This window comes from Loxodonta africana, chromosome 7 (genome assembly GCF_030014295.1).
Source record: "Loxodonta africana isolate mLoxAfr1 chromosome 7, mLoxAfr1.hap2, whole genome shotgun sequence".
In the NCBI taxonomy this organism is placed as follows: domain Eukaryota; kingdom Metazoa; phylum Chordata; class Mammalia; order Proboscidea; family Elephantidae; genus Loxodonta; species Loxodonta africana.
Window position 1 is genome coordinate 38,152,802 of NC_087348.1, and position 17,969 is coordinate 38,170,770.

Consider the following 17,969-nt stretch of genomic DNA (forward strand, 5'->3'; position numbering starts at 1 on the left):
ACACCGAGAGACATGGGTTCAAATCCCAGCTCTGCTACTTGCCAGCAGTGACCTCAGGCAAGGCCCTTCCTTTCTCTGCCTTGAGTATGTATTGAGGAGCTTAGCGTGTGCACCATCTTTCGTGCTTTCTCGGAAACTTTTCACAGGGGAGGAAAGAGGCACAGAGAGGTCAGGTAACTTGCCTAAAGTCACACAGCTACATGAGGTAGAGCTGGGGTTTGAGTCCAGGCATTCTGACCTCAGAGCCCATGCTCGTAACCCCTTTAAGCTCACAGGAAATGGTGAGGTGTCAGTATAATAACATAATGGTACCTGTTACATAGTAGGTGCTTAGTAAAAACCCCTCCAAGGCTATTAATAGGCAGCGAAGACGCAGCCCTCCCCAGAGTTATCACGATAAGCACTGTCACTGACGGCCTGCCTAAGGGCCCTGGGATGCTGGGGTAGAGAGGCCCTGACTCAGGGACTCCCTTCTCTGACCAGATTTCTGATGCCCACGGCCTAAGGTGTCCTTGCAAGTAGCACAAGGAACAGTCCTCAAACCATGAGCTCATGGCCAAATTACCAGGAGGGTCAGTGGGGTGGCGGAAGCGAGGCTGGGATAGGGCCGAGTCTTTGAGGCAGGCTTCTGCCTCCTGTAGCAGCCAGCTGACGGGACCTGAGCAGGTATGAGGGGTTCTGGTGGAATCAAGCACCCAGATACTGCTTACTGAGCCCTTACTATGTACCAAGCATGTTTCCCTGCCATCTGTAATCCCCACAATGCCCAGGGGGCAGGGTGATTAGCACCATTTTGCAGATGAGGAAACAGAGACTCAGATGTCCTGCAATCTGGGGAGAGGCAAGCTGGAAGCTGGACGGCAAGGCCACGTTCTTTCAGCATTAAAAGCTGTTCCGGAAGTTCCCCCCAGGTCCCAGTGCAGACTTACTGCTTCCCGTCCGTGGCTGGCGTCCCCCCACTAGAAAGAACTTGTTGGCCCCTCCATCCCAGGGCTAGAATGCACTGTGTGTGGTGAATAAGGAATGAAGCTAAGACCCTCCCTCTCTCCCATCCCCAGTGCCCTCCACAAAGCTGCTGGAAGCAGGGCTGTGGGCGTAGTAAGAACCTGAGCAAGGCTATGTTCAAGGGGCAGATGTCTGGGCACCCAGGAGGCAGCCCTGCAGAGTGGGACAGGAAGATTCCATTGCCTCTTTTCATCTCCCTTCAGGTCAGGGACTGGCAAGCTCCCCGCCCTGGAGATGGGAGGCTGGGTGGTGGAGTGGGGTGGGCAACCTGCCTGTCCAACCTCCTGGAGCAGCCCACTGGAGATCTGGGCGAGGGCAGAAGGGAGTTGGCGGTGCCTCCCTTTAGGTGAAGTGCCACCTACTGGTGGCTTCAAAAGGGCTGCAGCTGGCTGCCTTTAGAGGGGGCCCTGGAGCCCTAGGTAAAGGGTGCTAAGACCACGATGGTGAGGTTAACAAGGCGACATAGCCCCTGAAGGAAGGACCTCATCTAGAACCACAGGCTGCAGCCCCTCCCTCAAGTTGGCTGTGCAGATCCACTGTCAAGAGCACGCAGGAAGCTCAAGGGGTTCGGGAATGTAGGGCTCTCAAAGCTGGCCCATCCCCACTGCCCTGAGACAGACACAGTCGGCTGACCACCCATCTTCCCCACAGTGGGGGAGTACATGGGGTCTTGGGTTAAGAAGATCCAGAAAGGAGGTGGGGGTGCAAGCCCTGGGGGTGTCTGCCCCAGACCCCTCCTGAGCCTTGCTGGGGGGAGAAGAGCAGCAATAGTGGGTGCCCTGCACTTACCTCAATGGCCAGCACCCCTATGGCGAGGGCTCCGGCCAGGTAGACATAAGTTTCAAAGGCGTTGAGGAGCATGGTGTAACAGCCCTGAGACAGGAAGAGCAGAGGTGAAGCACAGCCCAGAGGGACTGTCTAGGGTCAGGGGTCAGAAGTCAGAGGCCAGTGTCAGCAGGCTACCTGCTCAAACTGATGATGGGCCAGCGAGGGGGTTGGAGGGGCTGGAGGAAAAGCCTTGAGGCCATAAACATTATGGGGGGGGGGCCAGCGCTGGCAAGACACTGGGGATGTTGTCCAGCAAAGGGAGTACATCCTTGAACCCAATGTCTGCTTTGTGGCACCCTGGGCTTTGACCATTTATCCCCCCACCCCCACCCCAAGACTTTGGGAGCAGAAGAGCCTTTGGGTCTCTGGACTAAACGTGTTGGCCAGGCAGGCCAATGGAGGTATCCCTGGGGGTGGTCCTGAGACACCCTCGGAGGGAGGTAGGAGGGGGATGGATGGGACAATGGCATCAACCCACAGTGACGGTCCACTCTCCCAAGAGCTTTGCTGGGGCCTCATGTGCTCTTTATTATTTAGCCCTCATTCTAGCCTCTTGGGGAAGAACGGTTTTATCCGCATTTCACGTAGGAGGATTCGGAGGGAGACAGTGAGTTGAGTAAGGTGCTCAAGGTCACCTGCAAGGAGGAAGGGATGTGCACTGAGGGGACTCCATGTTCCTGCTCTGTACTGTGTTCCTTGTGGGATGCAGTGGGGAGAGGGGCCAGGCATCAGGGCACTGGGAAGCCTCGGTCTCCCCCATCTGGGCCAGTTCCCCGACTCAGAGCCTGGAGCTCATGTCTACAGGAATCTCACCTCACCATCCCCTTACAATGGCTTCCCACCCCCAGCCCTGCCCTGCCGAGACACTTGGAGAGGACCAGTCCCCTAACCATGCTGGCTATTGTCCAGTACCGTCCTCCTTCTTTCCAGAGAGGCAACATTCCATCCCCGGGCCACACCACCCCCGCCACCCTCCTGACCTAATCTGGCAAAGAGAGCCAGGCTAGAGGTGCCACCACAATGACTACCCACAAGGAGTGACTCCCACATTTATATCTCTACACAGACCTTCTCTTGAGCCCTGGCCCATATACCCAACTGTCCACTCAGCACCTCTGCTTGGATATCCCAAAGGCACCTCACCCCTACAGCTGACCTACCACCAAGGCCTCCTGAATACTTCTCAAGTATATACTCCTCTCCCATCACCCTGGTCTAACACATGGTCCTTTCTCATTGGGACCAGTGTAAAAGTCCCTCCTGTCCACTGGGGCCCACCTTTCATCTCTGGCCACAGAGCACCAACATGGTCACAAGGCTCCCTGCATGGAGCTTGGCATGGGCTTCTGTTGCTCTTCCAGGATCCTTTCCATTGGTCTATAGGCCCTGCTGATGGTCTTACCTCAAGCTCATCCTGCCCTGTTCACCCTGCTCCAGCCACATGGCCTTCTCTTGATACTTGGAACACAGTATGCTCCCACCCACCCCAGGGCCTTCGCACATGCTGCTCTCTGGCTGGAATGCTTTTCTCTTGCCGGGAGGATGAGGGTGTAGCACTTTGTGTCAAGGAGACTCATAGTAGCACCCATGCTCACAACCCACCAAGAAGTAGGTGGGGATAATGTGGGGAGAGAAGCCTCTAGATCATACAGTCAAATGGGGAATATGGATGCTTTCCAAATGGTGGTCACCATACTAGCCTGTAGCCAAGGTCTAGCAAGATCACCATCTACTGGGAGGCCTCTGGTTTGTTTCCAGCAAGAGAATACATTCTTCACTTGCCCGGGTGACCATCTTGACCCAGAGGAGGATAGGAAGCAAGCTCAACTCATACCAGTGGGAAAGCCTGAGTATTCATCATGGGTCACTGTCTTTTGGGATTTCCTTATTTCCCTTCATTAGAGTTCAATGGTAAACAGAGCTGGTGACCTAACTAGCACCCACTGACAAATACTCTCTGCCTTGACTCCTGGTGGCCATGTGACCCATTCTGGGGCAGAGAGACCTAAGCAGAAATCTGCTGGGCATTTCTGGGAAAACAGCTGATGCCACTCTTTCCCCTTCTCCCTGCCTTCAACATGGGTGAGATGTCTGGAGCCATGGCAGCTACTTTGTCACCATGAAGTGGTATACACAAATAAAGGCCATGTGGATCACAGAGACCAAGCCCTGACTGACATGACTGAGCCACTGGTACAATGCAAGAATTCACCATCTTTCAGAATTCTTGCCATGTATGAAATACAAACTGGCATTTGCTTAAGCCCTTTTAGTTGGGGGGTTTCAGTTGTTTGCAGTCAAACGTGTTGCTCAAGGCTGTGATGGGGATAAAAGGCAAAGTCAGAAATGCATCTTCAACTTTATGTAAGTGGACTTTGGGAAAAAAAACAAAAACAAAAAATAGAGTCCCACAGCAGAGGCTTTTAAAAGGGAAATGCTCAAGGGGGATGTGAGTGTCTCAGAAAATGAGTCAACCTCAGATAAGCCCCATGAGGAGCAGACGGAGAGTCACTGTAAAGAATTAATGTGGCTGTGTAGAGACCTCTCTGATGAGCTCCGATTTCAAAGCCATGCCCATGAGATGGAAGGAGGCATCCTAACAGAGGATGAATCCAGAAATGGGAAGCATGTCAGGATAAAGTTCCAAAGGAACAGGGCCCCATGAGAAGCCTTCACGAACAATTCACAAACGGCCTGAATTAGAAAGATACAGGCCTGGCTATGGGCAACAGGCACTCCAAACAGCAGCGACTTAAGCAAGTTAGAAACGTGTTTGTCTTTCCTATTCTGAACAATGATGGCCACTCTGCTGCATGGAGGTATCAGTGGCCCAGGCTCCTTCTCTTTTGTTGCTCTGCCATCCTGGGGGGCTGCAAGGCCCAAGATAGCTCATCAACCCAGCTCTATTCCAGCCAAGGGAAAGGGAGGAGGAGTGGGCTCAGCACTCTCTTAAAGACATGACTCGAGTTGCACAGATTACTTCTGCTCACTGTCCATATGGCCTAGCTGCAAGCCAGTCAGGAAATGTAGCCTTTACCTAGCAATGATAAGTCTTGACAAACACTCTTTCTAAGGAGGGAGGGGTGAGTGGAGTGTCGGGGACAGCCAGCAGTCCCTGCTACCATATGGTGGTCCTGAGAGGGTTGTCTTATGTAAGCTGACCTAGCAGGTCATAGCCTGCATGACATCAAAGCCTGAAACTTTCCTGCCACATTCCACGGCCTCTCCCCTCGGCAGACTGTGGACCTAACCCATTGTGTGCCCCTCCTAGCCCCAACCCTGCAGTGGCTGGGTTCCAGGACACTTGTTTCCTTATTTGCGTCTCTTTTCCCTCACCCAGGAGGGCAGGACCTGAGGAGTAAACGGAACATGGCTCTGGTGGCCCCCTGGGTCCTTTGACATGGCGTGGGCAGGTGCAGGGGATGGAGGTGGTCAGTTCACGGTGCAAAGCTAAAGCTGGAAAGGACCTCCTCAGATCGCCGGGCATCAGCTCCATTGTCACCTCCCCTGGAACTCCATGAGGCCTGCCCTGAGTCTCTACCCCAGCCCCATTCTAGTCCACCACTGGTTTTATTTTCTTTATAGCAATTATCTAAAAAAAAAAAGGCGGGGGGAACTGATTGCTTTTTCTTTGCTTGTTACTTGTTTATCATCTGCTTTCTCTAACTAGACCATGAGCTCCCCAAGAACAGTGGACTTGTTTCCTGTCCCCTGCTGCGTCCTCTGGCCCTATAAACCCACATAAGATCCCCATTAAAGGCCTAATCCAGAGACTGGCCTGGGGTACAGGCTCAGTTCACCCTCATTCTCTCCCTCCCTCCCTCCCCGCTGGCCTCTCCTGGTCTCTTGCACACTCCAGGGGGACACTGGTCAGTGGGACGAGGGGATCAGATACAGGCATACTGTTTGTCTCACAGAGAGGGGGGACGAAGCTCAAAGTGGGGGCCCTGGCTTCCCCCAAGAGATAGCACATGCAGGAAGAGAAAGGATTTCCTCCAAGGCTGAGAAGGAAAGAAGTCCAGGAGCTCCCTTGACCTTAGAGGGTCAGGTCAAGGAAACCCTGCTCCCTCAGGCACAGGGATGCCCTCTGATGGCCATGTGAGCTTCCTCTTCCATAGTGTGCAGTGTAATTCTGGTTCTGGCCCCCAAACTGCATTATCAGATCAGGGAGTGTTGGGAAACTCCTACTCACCCTCAACCCCAGCCCAAATGCCCACTCCTCCGACCTGTGCCAGCCCTGGACTGCCTGCTCCCCTCCTCCTTTCCCCCTTGGCTCCATCTCAGGGGCTGTGACGGAGCCTCCATCAGCCCCTGTTCAAGAGACACATATTATGGCCAACACCTGCATGGGATTCCCAGGGTGCCCTCAGATCCTCGCAGCCAACACCACCCCCACCCAGTTCTGGCCACCAAGTCTCAGTGGACGGGCACCCCTACCTGCTTGTTCAGGAATGGGTCCCTCCCCCGAAGGCACTCCTCCCTGCTCAGCAGGACCCCGTCCCGAGTCTGGGGTTCCCTCCGGCAGCAGGCCTCCGGGACCTCGTCAATGTCCGAAGTCAGGAGTTGAAACACTGGTGCAAACTGAAAGTCTTCAGGCCCGTTGACACCACAGCAACCAAACTAGGAGGAGAGCAAAAAGAAACGTCTGGTGGGCGGGGGCTGGACTCAGGGACAGAGCTGGGCAGCCTCTCCAAAGACAATGGCAGAGGCAGCCACGGCAGAGTGGAGTCAGAAGACCTGGGCGTGGGCCTGCTTCACTCTGTTCCTCCTGTGTGACTTTGGGAAAGTCACTCAACTTCTCTGAGACTTCAGTGTCCTTGTCTGAAAAATGGGGGTGATAATAACAAAATCCCACCTTGCTCCTAGTAAGCACTGAATAAACAGTTGCTCTGATTATTTTGAAGTCTCTGGGTGTTGCAAATGATTAAAAGCTTGGCTGCGAACCCAAAGGTTGGCAGTTCACCCAGAAGTGTCTTGGAAGAAAGCCCTGGAGATTTACTTCTGAAAGATCACAGCCATTGAAAACCTTATGGAGCACAGGTCTACTCTGACACACCTGAGGACCACCATGAATGTGAACTGACTCAATGACAACTGGTTTGGTTTGTTATGATTATTATCATCTATGACATTACTACTGATTGGGGTACCCAAGTCAGGGAGAGCAAACAGGTTTCACCCTGAGTTTTGACTTCGATCACCTGGCAGTGGCTGCCCAGAATGTTGCCTGAATACTGATTCCAAAGCCAGCTCTAGAATCCGTGGAGAGTGCCCTGATTGATTACTGATGTCTGTCATGGGCGTGTGAGCAGCGAGGGCCATGGAGGCCGGACACTGGCTTCAGGGGATGTCACTGCTGACTGCTCACAGCCTCAGGGGGTGGGGCCCACTCACTGTGATCATGACTGAGTTCCAGGTGGCAGAGAAGACATCCGAGTCGTTATTGCCCCGGTAGTGCTTGGTGAGCTCCTTGGTGAAGAATTCGCGGGTGAGCTGGGGACAGAGGGAAGGGCGAGCTGACACCCTGGAGTTTGGTGCGGCCTCCGCCCCCCACCCTCGGCTCCCCATTGGGGGCAGGGAGAGGGAGCTATGGGCTGGCCGAAGGGGGAAAGCCAGCCAGGGATCCACAGGAAGTCAGTAAGAGAGAGCCAGGTACGTACATTTTCCCTGAAGATGAAGGCCAAGATGGCCGCCGAGAGCTCTGCCAGGAAGATGATCAGGATGAACAAGAAGAACTGCAAAGAGAGGAGGGGGCGGGCTGGTGAGCCCTGAGGGAGTCAGGGCAGCCGGAGCTCAGCTGGGAGTGCTGGCTGATGTAGTGCCTGGGCGCTCTTTGGTCTGTCACACAATTGACGTAAAATACTGATTTGGTAAGACTAAGACACTCCACCATCCAAAACCAGACATTTCCCATAATAAACCAGACATCTCCCATAATAAATGTACCAACAATCCGTCTTCAACATCAACAAGTTATAACAAAAATATGGAAAAAATAAATAAATATGTTTTCCATGTAAATGGTACCTTTTAGACAAACCCTTTTGTGCAGTGTACAATCTGAGCAACTCTCCCGGCGGCCCTGCAAGGAGACTGCTGATGAAAGTCACATAGCCCCCTCCAAGCAGATTTTCCCTCCAGGGGGCTTGTACAGGTGGCGGGAATATTGGGCTCCTTACGGATTCTTGGCTGGCTTTCCCTACCCCACCAGCCCAGGGCTGCCTCTCCCTGCCCCTGCTGACATTTAGGGGACTTAATGATGTGCTGGAGCCCCTAGGTGGTACAAACAGTCAACACACTTGGCTGCTAACCAGAAGGTTGGAGGTTCGAGTCCACCCAGAAACACCTGGGAAGAAAGGCCTGGCGATCTACTTCCGAAAAATCCACCATTGAAAACCCTACGGAGTGCAGTTCTACTGAGACATACATGGGCTTGCCATGAGTCTGAGTCAACTTGATGGCAATTGGTAAGCATGTGTTACCACCCATGTCAGTAGAGGCTTGTGTGTTGCTGTGATGCTGAACGGGTTTCAGTGGAGCTTCCAGATGAAAATAGACTAGGAAGAAAGGCCTGGCAATCTACTTCTGAAAATCAGCCAGTGAAAACCCTATGGATCACAATGGTCTAATCTGTAACTGATCATGGGGATGGTGCATGACTGGGCAACTTCTCCTTCTGTTGTGCATGGGGTCACCATGAGTCAGGGGCCAACTTCAAGGCAGCTAACACCACCAACAAGAAAGAGTGTGCTGCCATCTCGGGGGCCTGGGCGCCTGTCTCTTTGGCACGCTTCTGATTTTTTTCATTGTACTTTAGATGAAGGTTTACAGAACAAACTAGTTTCTCATCAAACAGTATACACATTGTTGTATGACATTGGTTAACAACCTCACGACATGTCAACACTCTCCCTTCTCAATCCTGGGTTCCCTATTACCAGCTTTCTTGTTCCCTCCTGCCTTCCAGTCCCTGCCCCGGGGCTGGCTGGTGTGCCCCTTTAGTCTCATTTTGTTTCATGGGCCTGTTCAATCTTTGGCTGAAGGGTGAACCTCAGGAGTGACCTCCTTACTGAGCTGAAAGGGTGTCCGGGGGCCATACTCTCAGGGTTTCTCCAGTCTCTGTCAGGCCTTTGTTAGGCTTCTCAACCTGCTCTGCCCATCTGCCCTCCTGCTCCCGACCCCCTCATTCCCATGGGGAGTGACATCGATCTTCAGCTACAATAAAGGAGCAAGTTTGGGGGAAAGGTGGTATGCCCATCAAAATCTGAAAACACTTGGGCTGGTGTTTGAAATCTAACACAGGGCTCTCTCTGCTCCATCTGCCACATTCCTTCTTGTCCGCCAAGTTAACCATGACATGTCTCTTCTTAGAGCCTTCACATGCTGTGCTCATCTGCCACATGTCCCTCCTGTCCTCCCCCACCAACTCCTCATTTCTCCAGCCCAGGTGAGCCCCTAGCCCCTTCCTGCAGAGACACCTTTTTTGACTTCCCCAGGCAGAGGGTAGCCCTCCCTCCTCTGGGCTTCCCCACATTACAGTGTCCAACAGAGGGGCCCACATGGCAGATGCTATTAGACCCGTAACTTGACACAGGGGCTGTAACTTGTACTCTTTGCATTCCCCAGTGTCCAGGCCAGCAGAGGCATCATGGTAATGAAACAAATGAATTAATTAATAAAGGAATGATTGAATGAATCCATGAGTGCACATCTCGCCACAATGACCTCGCTATCCTGCTACATCACAGACAGCCAGCAGAACAAACATATCAGTCACAGAAGAAATGCAACCAGAATGCTCCCGAGAAGTGAGGATGGTGAGACTTCGTCTTGCTTCCTTGGGACACTTGGTCAGCAAAGACCAGTCGATAGAAAAGGGCATCATGGTTGGTAAAGTAGAGGGTCAGCAAAAATGAGGGAAACCTTCAGTGAGATGGATTGACACAATGGCTGCAACAATGAGCTCGAACATAGCAATGATTGTGAGGATGGCACAGGACCGGGCAGTGTTTAGTTCTGTTGTACACAAGGTCACCGTGAGTCAAAGCCGACTAGACGGCAGCTAACAACAATATCCTCCTTCATCTCAGGCCCTGCTGGGAGTGAGCAGTGTTTAGGGGTGGAGCTATTGGGAGAAGAGAGGGGAAACAGCTTTGCTGTATTATTCAGCCTTGCCGGTGCTCTTGACATTTACAAAGTCCATGACAACACTGGGTGGTCACTCCACTAGAAGGGCAGGGGCTGAGAGGGGGCAAAGGATGCCTTCTCAGCTTCCATGGCTCCCCTACTGCCTGACGATGACGGAGGTCCCCGGCAGGGGTCCTGGCACTTCCATTAGGCTGGTGATGGATCGCCATGGGTCGGTTCCATCTTACAGGGCTTCTGTGGGGAGTACCTCCCTGCCCTCCGCCCTCATGGCAGAGCTCCTGGCAGGTCCTCAGGCTGGCAGAGAGCAGCCTTGGAAATGGTTTCTGTTCACAGTGCTGCGGTGGAGCTGGCTTTGGCTACTGACGGTGTTATAAACTATGGAAGAGACAGGTTCCAAGCCTTTTGTGTTCTGTTTCTCATCACTCAGGGAGCGTGCTTGATCCAGGATGACTGTGCATGGCTTAATGAGATAATGCAGGCAAAGTCTCAGCACAGGCTTGCCCGATCCAAGAACTGCCCAGATGGAGCCTCAGGAAGAAGAGTAAGCATGGCTTCCAGAAGACAAGTGCTGGCGTGGCCACTGTCTATTGAGCACTTAAGGATCCTTGGGTGGGGCAAACGTTTTGCACTTGACTACGAACCTAAGGGTCGGAGGGTCAAACCCACCCAGTGGTGCCGCAAATGAAAGGCCTGGAGATCTGCTTCCATAAAGATTACAGCCCAGAAAACCCTATGGGGCAGCTCTACTCTGTAACACATGGGGTCACCATGGGCTGGAATTGACTCAATGGCAATGGGTTTGGTTTTTTACTGAACACTTACTATCCAGGCACTGTGGGTCTGACAAGGACCATTTCATTTATTCCTCTCAGCAGCCTGATGAGGTAGGTGCTGTTACCATCATCATCCCCATTTCACTGATGGGGAAACTGTGACCCCAAGACAATTAGTAATTTGACCGAGATGGTCCAGCTGGTAGGTAGTACACTTTGGATCTCAACACAGAAACTCTAATTCCAGAACACAGCCTCTTAACGCCATGTACTCCTGGAATCCATTAGAAATTCTGGGTCTTTTAAAAAAAAAGAAAACCATTGCTGTTGAGTTGATTCTGACTCATAGTGACCGGGCCCCACAGAGTTTCCAAGGAGTACCTGGTGGATTCAAACTGCCGACCTTTTGGTTAGCAGCCGTAGCACTTAACCATTACGCCACCAGGGTCTTTAGACATTCAAGTATTCTGGAGGGTCTCTTGTGGGTCAACACTGAATCCTTTCATTTCCCATTTTATCAAGTGCTTGTATGTGCCAGATATGTAAGCGAGACACCTTTTCTCATTCAGTCATGATCACAACACTATGGCTGGGAAGGAGATATTATTATCCTCATTTATACATGAGGAACCTGAAGTTCAGAGAGGTTAAGTAACTGACTCCAAGTCACACAGCCAGGAAGTGGCAGAACAGGGATTAGAACCCAGGTTTTTCTGACTCCAAAGCCCATGCTCTTATGCATACCTCTGATACCACCTCCTCTCATCTCCCTTATCTCAGGGCTGTTTACTGGGCCCCTACTGTGTACCAAGCACTAGGCTTGGTGTTGGCAAACAGACCTACAAGGCAGCCGTGGTTTCCGTCCTCCTGGAGCTTACGTCACGGTGAAGCATCATGAGACAACATTAAGGAGGAACTGGTAACACATGGACGGGGAAAGCGGGCCTCCCCAGAGGAAGGGGTTTGCAGACTCCAGTCCCATTTCTCCCGTTTGAAGCGGGTCTCCCCATGCATAGGGATCAAGGAGGGGTCAAGTGTGCGTGGGTGTCTGAGCCATCTGCAGAAATGGACAGGGCTGTGGCGTGCCTGCATAAACAACAACGGCACTCTTCTCCGGCAAGAAATAATTTCCCTGTGTTTAGCTTGGTTTGGAGTCCCGGGTGGTGCAAATGTTTACGCGTTTGCCTGCTAACCAAAATATTGTCGGTTCTAGTCCACCTCGGACAAAAGCCCTGGTGATTTACTTTGGGAAAGTCCGCCACTGAAAACCCTGTGGTACACAGCTCTCCTTGGACACGCATAGGGTAGCACGAGTCAGAATCAACCGTAGAACAACTGGTACCGGTAACGTGGCTTACCAGGGGTTCTTTGGAGGGGCGCCCCCTGGCCACAGGCCTTGTCTGATGTCTCCTGGGGATTCCCCAATCAAAGTCTTCCCCAGGGTTTACTCCCTTGGAGTTGACCTAACCTCGTCCCAATTGCCTAAGAACATGCTTGCCACTAATTCCCAAACGTCAAATTTACAACACTTTGCTTAGGATGGAAAAATGAACAAAGGGGGCGGAAACTGCTAATTTGCCCCCTTGTGAGCATTTCCAGGCTTTTCTAACCCATCTGCCTCCAGGCATGTCTGCTTTCAGTTCTCATTTCTAATAAATATTTACCGAATTTACATACTTCATGTACAATTCAGCTCATTTATCTTTTAAATACATTCATCTCTTTTTGCTGTTCTCTTTTCCAATTTAGCACGCCTTTGTTATAAAATATTAAAAAAAAATTAGAATCTTTGGATAAATTGGCTTTAAAAAAATCCTTGAAATGTTCAGAGGTAAGCAAGAAAGGAAACAGGGAGGCTACAGGATTCCAAGAATGGGCTGAGCTTGTCCTATTGTGTGTGAAAATGTAAAATTGCTCAATAGGAGTGTTTGGAAAATGTATCTTTAGATAAGTTGATCATTAGATGATTTGGTCATTAGGCTCATTGGTCCTTAGGCTGAGGGTCCCCAAGACCCCGTGGGTTTTCAGGCTCAGCGCAAAGAAGATGCCCGATTAGCCTCCATCTCCAGGCCTCCTTTCTCCATGGGCCTTGGAGCCAGGCTAAAGCCACTCTATCTTGGCTCCTCTCGAGACAAGTCTTCCCTCTTTCCCAGCAGGTCCAGGAAGCAATCTCATGCTTCTAGAAGGACAGGACCATTATGTATGAGACTTGGCACCACTTTCCAGCCAGAACCACCACACAGCCAGGTCCAGGTTAGAAGAGAGAAGTGATTCTTCTTATTTTTTAGGTCAGGAATCTTTTTGAAAACCTTTCAGAAGCTCTGGTGTCTCTCCCCAGAAGCACGTGTGCAAACGCATGCACACACACACACAAGTGTACACACACCCTCACATAACATGTAACATTTTGTATATAAAGTTAGATGAATTTTGGCTAACTTGAGTCCATTCCAGGTTAGGAGACCCCGGACCAGCCCTGAGTCCAAGTGTCCCCTGACTGACGTGCACTGTGACCTCAAGCAGATCATCTTGCATGCTCTGGGTCCCAGAGAAAGGTAGGAGAGAGGAAACGGGAAAAGAAAGGAGGGGAGAGGAGAGGAGGGGAGGGGAGGGGAGGGGAGAAGAGGTAAGAGGAAAGGAGGGGAGGGGAGGGGAGGAGAGGGGACAGGAGGGGTGAGGCAGAGAAGGGAGGGGAGGGGAGGAGAGGGGAGAGGAGATGTGAAGAGGACAGAGAAGGAGAGGGGAGAGGAGGAGAGGGAAGGCAGAAGAGAGGAGAGGAGAGGAGATGATGGGAGGGGAGGGCAGAAGAGGGGAGAGGAGGTGAGAGGAGAGAAAAGGAAATGGGGGAAAAGGAGAGGAGGGAAGGGGAGAGACGGGGAGAGGAGCAGAGGGAAAGGAAGAGGAGAGGAGGAAAGAGAAGATGGGAAGTAAAGAGAGAGAGAGAGTCAGGGGCAAGGAGAGTTAAGGAAGAGAAAGGGAAAAGGGGTAGGAATAAAAACAAAGAAATCAAGAGAAAGGCAGAGATAGATGGTGAGAGAGAGAGACAGGGAAGAGAGGAAAGGGAGTGACATAGAGATAATCAGACTGAAGAGGGAGCAAGAGGGAGAAGGAAGGCTCCAGAAAAGAGGGTGGGAAGGGGGTACAATATACAGTTAGAAGAAAAGGACCCCAGTCTTGCGGCTAGAACATGATTCTCTCAAGGGTGACTTTGGGCAAATCTCTTCCTCTCCCTGGGTCTCGGTCTTCTCCTCCGTGAGTGCTGGGAAGAGAGGCTGTATTTCTCCAGCTGACAGTGTTTACAGGGAGCCACTTAGCTCCAGGAGACTTAAGAGGTTTGAGAGGCAAGGAGAGGCTGGCCCACAGCATGCTCTCAGCCAAGAGTGCCACCTGGCTTCCTGTCTTGGCTTTGACATGAGCCCATTAGCAATAAATGAGCCCAGGGAGTGGCGGGGTGGAGAATGAGGTGCGCAGGGGCAAAGGGAGTTTTGGGGTGTCCTGGGACTCATATCCTATCCCTTTATAAGGTCCCTTTGGGCTCCACAAGCCACAACGGTTCCACGCTGGGAGCACAGTCGGCTATCGTACAGCACTTGCCACCAGGGGGCGCTCACAGATTTTCTTTGTTTCTCTCCAAATGAAAAGTTGCGGTGTTTGCTTTACACTGCGTTAAGGACAACTGACCCAAGGCTCCTGTATCACACATCTCCCAGCAGATTCCACGTCTCCTCTGGGATGTGGGCCATCTCACTGTGCACTGTGGCACTATGGGGGTGGTACACTGTTCTGATCCGGGGAGAGGGCACTGTGCCAGGACTCTGCCTCTCAGTGCTACTGAGTGCTGGCTCATCTCCAGGACTGCAAAGAAGCCTTGCAAATAAGTCTTCTCCAGCTAACTGTCCCCAGTCTCCCTATCATTTAACTCCTGGCCCCCACCCATCCATGAAGAGCACCTGCTAACTGACCCACCCACATGCACATTCTCTAAGCTGGGTTGTTTTTAACTTACCTTGTAGCATCTCAACTCAGAAGTTCTTCTAGCCCTGGGCGCCCACAGAACCTCTTAAAAAAAAAAGGGGAGGGGGGAAACATCCACCAAAGCCAGGAAAGTAGGCGAAGGCCCAAAGGATCGCAGCCCATGAGAAACCAGAAGAGATACCACTGCCCGTCTCGTCAATACTCTCTTAGTTTGACTCCAACCTAGAGCTGAGCTTTTCAGCTTCTTTGCTTAACAACGGTGAAGACATGAAAGCTCAGAGAGGTAAAGAAATTAGAGCCACACAGTTAGGGGACAGAGCAGGACACACTCAAACCCAGACCTGCTGCTGCCTGATGCATCTTCAGCCACTAGTGAACTCTGTGCTCCGTAACAGGCATTCCAGAACCATTATTTAATGAATAAAGAAACTTAACAGATCATGTTGTCTCTATTTTAGAATTGGAAGTCCAAGAGGTGAAGAGATTTATCCAACAGCTAATTATCTTAGCTATTTTCTAGGGAGTTATATATCAGAGTTCTTAAAAGCCATCATGGTCAATGTTCTCAGTTGACCCTGCCTGGCTGGTGGTTCAGATCTGGAGGGTAAGATCACTCTAGTGCCACCTAGTGGCAGCTCACCCAAATTGCAGGCATAGGCCCCACACTAAAAGGCTCCAGAAGCTGGGGCCGAAAATGCAAATGGACAAGGTTGGTGAGTTTCTTACTCCTGGAGGACAGCGGTCTTGTTTCAGTCCTCAGTGTGAGTTCCCTGGAGTCTAGACACATACTACAACACAACCCAACCCAGTGCCGTCGAGTCGATTCCGACTCATAGAGAGCCTATAGGACAGGGTAGAACTTCCCCATAGAGTTTCCAAGGAGCGCCTGACGGATTTGAACTGCCGACCCTTTGGTTAGCAGCTGTAGCACTTAACCACTATGTCACCAGGGTTTCCAGACACTTACTAGGCATTCATTCAGTCAAGGGTACTCGTTTGACTTGAGGAAAGTAATAAAGTCTAGTGGGAGAAAGGAAGGAGTGCTGCTTTAAGAAACCAGTACCCCCAAAGGCATGGTGAGGATCAGCTTGTGGCAGTACAGGGGACACTAGCCAAAATGCTTGGGGATCTTTGTTCTACCCCGTTTCTGCCACTAAGTCCCTGTGGGACTCTGGGCAAGTCACTGAACCTCTCTGGGCTTCAGACCATTGACTGCTGAGTGGGAATGGACAAGCCGATCTCACAGTCTCTTATGATATTGATAGTCCCAGATGACAAGTTGACGAGTTGGTTTCTGAATGGAAGCCAGGCAGGGCCTGGAAGTCAGCAGCCACCCCCTCCCACTCCGGGGCACCTGTACTCACAAACAGCAGCAGACACTTGTTCTCGCGGATGGCCCCGCAGCAGCCCAGAAAGCCGAGCAGAAAAAGCAGGCCCCCCATGGCCAGGAGGATGTAGGCACCTGTGGTGAGCAGGGGGTTGGTGGCCACGATCTCCCGGAAGCCCGTGGGGTCCACCATGACCCAGATGCCGATGCCCAGCAGGCAGGCCCCGCCCAGCTGCTCCCAGGCGCCAGTCGGAGGGAGGAGAAAAAAACAGGCAGACATGAGGTTAGACAGCCCCAAACAACACACCACTGCCCCTCATCCAGGGTGCCCAGTGAGCTGGGCAAAAATTCCAATTACAGCATGAATCCATGTCCCAGCAGTGTATTTAATTGCCTTGAATTTTTCTTATTACTCTGACTTTTAAGTGTAGCATGCATTGTCTCAATCCAGTCTCTAACCCTGGACTGCTGAGGACGACGTAGAGTTCATTTGCCACTTTTATGTTCACTGTAAATGTCAGAGCTGTGGGATTAAGAAGCCATCTAGTCCAACCTTCTTGTTCCACACTGAGCCCCAGTGAGGGCAAACAACTTGCCAAAGGTCACACAGCAAGATTGTGGCACAGAGCATGGCTGAAATGGGCCCAGCGATCTATTTCTGAAAAATCAGTCTTTGAAAATCTTGTGGAATGCAGTCCTACTCTGACACATATTGGGTCACCATGAGACAGAATTGACTTGATGGCAGCTGGTATAGATTGCCAGGCTTTTCTTCCAAGGTGCCTCTGGATGGTCAATGAAGTGCCAGCCTTCTTGTGAGCAGCCAAGTGTGCTAACTGTACCACCCAGGGACTGGTGGTCTGGGAAAGTGTTTGAAAGCTCTCTGTGTGCTGGGAGGAGTTGAGGCCCCCTAGAGGCATGCTTGAGGCATGACAGGTGGTGGCTATTGGCTTGGAGCTTTGGCTTGGCTGAAAGGGGTCTGCAAGTAGAGGGGACGAGCTGGATGGCTTAGGGCAAGAAGATCTATTTTTAGGCTTGTTTGGGGCAGGTATGGGGCAGAGAGGCCAGAGGGACCCAGAAGTGGAGGACAGAGAAAGAGGAATGGAAATAGCACAGTCTACACTTTTGCCATGAGCTGTGCACTGTCTCTCCTTGGTCTTGTCGCAGAAACCTCCAGGAACACCCAAGCTACTCCTCCTTGCTTTTGGAGGTTTTGGGATTCAACAACTGTGTGTTCAGCTCAGCTTCACGGAGAACCCGGGGCCTGGACTGAGGCTGCCCACGGGGACCCAGACCCGTTCAAGGTGGGGATGCTGGAGCTGAAGAGTGATCAGCTTGCCAAAGGTCATCAGCTTGTAAAGCTGTGGCAGTGGGGTTAGAACTCAAGTCTAGAGGGCTCCCTGTGCTTTAGGACTAAAGAGACGGAAGGAAATGGGAGGGGGGTGGCAGGGACAGGAGAGGGGAGCTGTGCTGAAATGTATAAAAAATAGATGGAGAAAGAGAGACGCACAGACAGACGGGCTGAGGCAGTCTTGGCCAGAAAGAGGGCTCTCTTCCATTGGGACCCTGCCCTAAAAGGAGGCGTTTCCTCCTTGAGACATTTATTCAGTCAGGTCTAGGCTGCACTAAGGTCAAGGTTGAGGCTGGGTCAGGAAAGCCTGCAGGGTTGGCTCTTCCTCTGCCCAGGTGGAGTGGGGATCTGGGCTCTGTGAATAGGGCTCTGCTCCTGGGACAGGCCACAGGGCCTGCGCAGACACCTCAGGAGGAATGCTGGTGGGTGGACACTGGGCTGGCCACCTGAGTGGTCAGGGCCTCGTGTATAGAATCAGTGGGGAAGGAGCTAAGCTACTGAGTGCCAACCACATTCCAGGCACTTTGTAAACTAAGCTGGCTGAATTTTCAAATGACCTCTT

The 17,969-nt window shown here is 51.8% G+C and overlaps 1 protein-coding gene across 5 annotated transcripts in view; it reads right to left on the reverse strand.

Annotated features, from left to right (window-relative positions):
• Window positions 1-17,969, reverse strand: part of TSPAN18 (tetraspanin 18) — a 220,002-nt gene that overhangs the window by 1,429 nt on the left and 200,604 nt on the right. For 4 of the 5 annotated variants that reach the window (XM_010592106.2, XM_064288249.1, XM_010592105.2 and 1 more), the window contains 5 exons: window positions 16,094-16,288; window positions 7,494-7,568; window positions 7,228-7,326; window positions 6,271-6,453; window positions 1,795-1,878 (listed from right to left, as the gene is read on the reverse strand). In XM_010592106.2, coding sequence (XP_010590408.1) covers window positions 1,795-1,878; window positions 6,271-6,453; window positions 7,228-7,326; window positions 7,494-7,568; window positions 16,094-16,288 — 636 coding nt within the window. The remainder of the gene's footprint in view (window positions 1-1,794; window positions 1,879-6,270; window positions 6,454-7,227; window positions 7,327-7,493; window positions 7,569-16,093; window positions 16,289-17,969) is intronic. The other variant, XM_064288250.1, reaches the window with a different exon arrangement.